This window comes from Portunus trituberculatus, chromosome 31 (assembly GCF_017591435.1).
Source record: "Portunus trituberculatus isolate SZX2019 chromosome 31, ASM1759143v1, whole genome shotgun sequence".
Lineage (NCBI taxonomy): Eukaryota > Metazoa > Arthropoda > Malacostraca > Decapoda > Portunidae > Portunus > Portunus trituberculatus.
In genome coordinates, this window is record NC_059285.1 from 26,770,317 (window position 1) to 26,775,529 (window position 5,213).

A 5,213-nucleotide genomic window follows, 5' to 3' on the forward strand; every position below is an offset into this window, starting at 1 on the left:
CTTGTTACTTGGGGCGTTTGTTCAAGGCTCCGCTCCACTGCGAGGCAGCGCTCAGCAGAGCCTCCCTCAAAAGCAACTAGCATCTATATTTGTCTTTGATTTCCATGCCGTTAAAATCATAAACGACCTTGAACAAATATGTCTTCAATTTCTTTTTGAAGATATCGATCCTCGCACAACCTTTAGTATCACTCGGCAGTTTATTGTAAATCCTTGGTGCGCATCTCGCAAATACTCGACATCCCATGTCAAGGTTATTTCTTGGCTCATGTAGTCTGTATGGGTCTGCATCGTGTTCCTTGGTATGTGCACAAATGTATGAGTGTCAGGGGTCATTTCTTTAATTTTCGCAGTATCATATTCACTCAGCCATATTTCAGTCAAAGCAAGAATATCCAGATTCTCATCATTAATTAAAGTTCTGATTTCTATTGTCTTGTTTCCAACTGACTGGACATTTGATAAACCACATTTCAACATAGAGCTCACAGCATTAGTAGCCATGATCTGTAATATTTCTGATCCTGTCAATCTCACTTTCCAACACAACACAACAACTATTATTCGCCGAGTGGTCAGTATTCTGTTTCTTAAACCTCACACAGTTTATGCATTTCTTCTCTGTAGATGTGCAATCCTTGGACTTGTGGTTGCCTGCACATTTAAAGCAAACGGGATGCTCACCATTTTTCTTGGCATTGCAGTTTGCCTCAGTATGACCATACCTTTGACAATGGTAACAGATAAGTGCATGATACCTGTCGCGAACCTGGTAAACTCCCCATTCAAGCTTAATCCTGTCCTGATGCTGATGCAACAACTGTCTTATCATTGGATCACATTTCATGATGTAATGAACTGTGCCCCTGCTGCTGGTTTGCAAAAAATATTCTCAATCTTTGACTTGATATCAGGAACTGCTTGAAGGTAGTCATTTCTTGCAATGATTGTATCAATGATACCCTCCTTAGTCTCTTCCTTATGGACATTACATAGCATTATCTTGGGTTTAATTTTCTGAACAGATTTAGTTGTCAACTTTTCAACATTCTCCAGTTTCTGGGCTGCCTCATTTCTCAGACTCTCATCGGCAAAATTCATCACTATTTTTTTGCCATCATTAGCAAACTTTGTATCATTAATTTGCATTCCATCCAAAGCATGAGAAACTTCATTCTTCAGATTTGCTTCAGAATCCTGAGTTACCCTACAACAAGCAGGTTCTTTTCATCCTCCTCTTCCTCTTCACATCCTGCCAAGGTGTGGAATTTTCCGAATCAGCAGAATTCAGACTCAGCAACTCCCGCCAAGCCTTCTGTTGCCTCATCGACCTTGATACTTATCTCCTCCATTCTTGCCATCTTATTATCAACTATTGCCATCATCTTGTCAGCTTTAGCAGTAATGCTCTTCAAATCAGACTTAAATTCCTCAACATCATTGATAAATTTCCTCAGAGCCGACACCTCAATGAAGCAAACATCGCACAGATACCTCACGTTGCAGATATTTTCAGATTTAATCCCTGCCAGATTCACACATTTCGTATGAGCCCACCGGCTACACAGACAACATTTAAAGAATTTTGCTGGGTCTCCAGAATCAGAGCTACACTTATAACTGGACGAAGGTAATAATGCTGAAATGGCATATTTCTCCGCCATCTTGGCGTCTTCCACTCCTTTTCACTTATTTTCTATCTAGCGGCAACACTTTCCATAAATGTTCCTGTTTTTTTTTTTCATCACAGGACATTCATACACTACTGTGCTCACTGAGAAGTCAGTGAGAACCTTTTTTCATGCAACAATATGCGTGAAAAGCGGAGCACCACTACAGAATTAGCAAGTATATGCGCGCACACCTGTGACTACTACTACTATTACTAGTACTACTACTACTTCTACTGGTATTACTAGTACTAATACTAATATTGCTACTACTGCTGCTACTGCTACTGCTACTGCTACTGCTGCTACTACTGCTGCTACTGCTACTGCTACTACTACTACTGCTGCTTTGCTACTGCTGCTGCTACTGCTACTGCTACTACTGCTACTGCTGCTGCTACTGCTACTGCACTGCTACTGCTGGTATAACTAGTACCACTGCTAATATTACTATTAGTACTTCCATTACTACTGCTATAACATCTACTATTACTGTTCCTACTACTAGTTCTACTACTACTACTACTACTACTACTACTACTACTACTACTACTACAACTATTATCCCTATTTATCTTCCCCTTCACACTACTCATGGGGGCTGGTAATAGTACTAGTTGTAGAAATAGTAGGAGTTGTAGTAGTAGTAGTAGTAGTAGTAGCAGTAGTAATAGTAGTAGTAGTGGTAATAGTAGTAGAAGCAGTAGTAGGAGTAGTAGTAGTAAGAGTACTAGTAGTGTTAATAATGTTGGTAGTAAATGATTTGTAGCAGTAATACTAGGTAGTAGTGGTAGTAGTAGTAGTAGCAATATTACTACTACTAGTATGTGGATGAAGGGGAATATATATATATATATATATATATATATATATATATATATATATATATATATATATATATATATATATATATATATGTGCGAGCAGGAGCGCAAGTTTGAGTGTGAGCGGAGAGGGCTATTGGGAGGGGAGGGCGCAAGTGAGAGTGGAGAGCGGAAGTGCGAGCGGAGAATGGAAGCTTCAGCAGAAATTAGAGTGCGAGCGCCTCTGTAACTCCCCAAAAATGAGCGGATGAGTGATAGTGGATGAGTCTGTCCTGAAAGAGCGAAGGAACGTGAAAGGAACTTAATTTGAGAGAGCTTGCGCAGCACTGCAATGCAGCTACATTTTTTTTCACTTCAACTCATCACATTTCTGTCAATTACCTATTTGCATAAGTTTTAGTATAGTATTTAGATTCAATAATCATTACTAAGTGCAACAATATGAAATATAATATACTAAATAATGTATGAAATGACATATGACCCTAAAGATGAAAGAATATAGAAGGTAGAAAAACTTGCCTGTTTATATGAAAAGATTTTGCAAAAAACCTCTCCTGACACCCATCAAGTATGTTGAGTCTATGCATATTATTTATTTCTTAGATTTTAAAAGATATTTATTTTCACACATTTTTTACATTTCCTTTTCCCTCAAATTCACGGAACTTTCATAAAGCTTACAAATAAAAATTCATAGGGAATTTTAAAGACGGAAATTAAAAAAAAAATAGAAACTTTAAAATACTCTACAATAATATTACTCCTTCAAAGGAGACAAAAAGAAAACTCATCACAGGAAATGTTTCAAAGGAAGCTTCGTTTGAAATATACTTTAATTTTTGTCTGATTTACGTGGACACTATTACATGAATGGAACTTGATTATAGAAGGGATCTATCCATAGGCAAACCAAAGCAGTGATTTGCATTTGAATGTCTCTCTAAGAGTAAAAGTAACTGATAACCACCACATTTAATTAAGGTATCCAAATCGGTTGATTCTCATTACTACACACACTATTTGGCCAGGGGGTTAGCACCCCTGTTATCAACGGGTACCCCAATGAAGCAACCTACCCGGTATCTAAGACTCAATTGGGGATTTCACCTTGCAAAGAGAAGTGTGGCACACCTCAAACCTGCATCCAAGGAAATCAAAGATAACCCTGTGTCCGAGAACACCAGATGGCAAAGAAGTTTATAATCTATGTGCCAAGTCCTTTACCCAAACCCAGGTAATATTTATGGTTTTCTCTCCAGTCGCCAAACTGAATTTTTTTATTCTGAGAGAAAAGTAGAGATGTGTGAAGGAAAAAGACTTTAACTCAGATTTTGACTGCACAATTGTGTCACGAATCACGAAAGAAAAAAAAGAGTCCAGTGAGGTCACAGATAATTAATTTGAAATTTCACAACAACCGATGATCAAGTACAAAATTGGTATATTGTGTAAGATCTGACTTTGAATAATTATTATTTTAAAAGGTGTCTATAATAATGTTGCTATTTCTTGATGGTGTGTCCATGCAGCACTACTAAATGAAGGGAGTCACTGACACATGGCCAGCCCGTTTTGTGTCCATGGTACTTGTCATACTCATGAAATAATTAAAACCCTTTTCATTATAAGATTTCTTTCGTTTAAGGCATATAGCAATTTCATTTAACTTTAAAGTCCCTAAAATAACAATTTCACGTCACGGATTGAGTGACATCACAGCGGTTCCAACGAGATGCCAATCCGCCAAATCACCGACAGTCGTTTTCCACCTTCCCGCAGTCACGCACGCTGCTGCTCCACTTTGGATACTTTGCTGGTAAGCTTTCTCCTATACAGTCCAAAGTTGACTGTGGGTGAAAAGTACATCGTTGGACTACAAACATCTGATAATACACTCCCCTTTTCCTGCTTTTATGCAGTCGGGAGTTTGTGGGTGAGTTTTTCTACCACCGCACAATAACAACATATGGTAGGTGTTGATCGCATTATCTCTGTCTCCTTTTTGGGCAGTGTGATGTCGGGCATGGAACAGTCTCTTCCCACGCCCCACCGTTCATCATCCTCTGGTGGGAAAAAGAGGAGACGATCCCCTGTGGATGAATTCACCCTTCCACAAAATGACGCTTCGCTCCCAGGGACCAGTCAGGCCGCCACCGCCACGTCAGCACAGCCTTCTGTGTCTGACGACCGGGTTGCCCTGGATAGACTGTCTACCCTCGTGTCTGGCCTTATCGAAAAGTTGGACAGGGACACCGGGACTGACTTCAGTGGCTTTCATGCCCTCTCTTCCTCGGAAGAGGAGGAAGTTTTTGTTCCTCCGACTCCGTGCACGAGCCAGCCTGACCCTCTTGACAGCCTGGACCAGCTTGGGCGTGAGGAGGGTGCAGATGAGGATTTCCTGAGGGCTTTGAGTGACCTTTCTGGCCATTTCCATGGCGAGGAGAAAAAGGGGAGACCCGCTGTCTGACCAGTTGGCCACCATCCTCAACGCCAGTCTTCGCCGTCGACCTTTGTCAGAGAGTGTGAAGTTAACTTGTGGAAAAATCAAGCTTCCGAGTAATGTGCCGAACCTCGCTGTGCCTGTGACAAACGCGGCGATAACTAAGGCCATGAGTGTAAACGGGAGGCTGGTAGATACCAAGCTTTTCCAGACTAATTGCCTACTGACAAAGGCATTAGTCCCTATTGCTGTGTGTCTTGATGATATTGGGAAAAA

General features: G+C 40.4%; 1 protein-coding gene across 1 annotated transcript in view; it reads left to right on the forward strand.

The window, feature by feature from the left end:
* Positions 1-4,964, forward strand: part of LOC123511126 — a 115,220-nt gene extending 110,256 nt beyond the window's left edge. The window contains exon 9 of the mRNA XM_045266748.1: positions 4,508-4,964. Within this exon, the coding sequence (XP_045122683.1) occupies positions 4,508-4,964 (457 nt within the window). The remainder of the gene's footprint in view (positions 1-4,507) is intronic.
* The last annotated feature ends 249 nt before the right edge of the window (positions 4,965-5,213 follow it).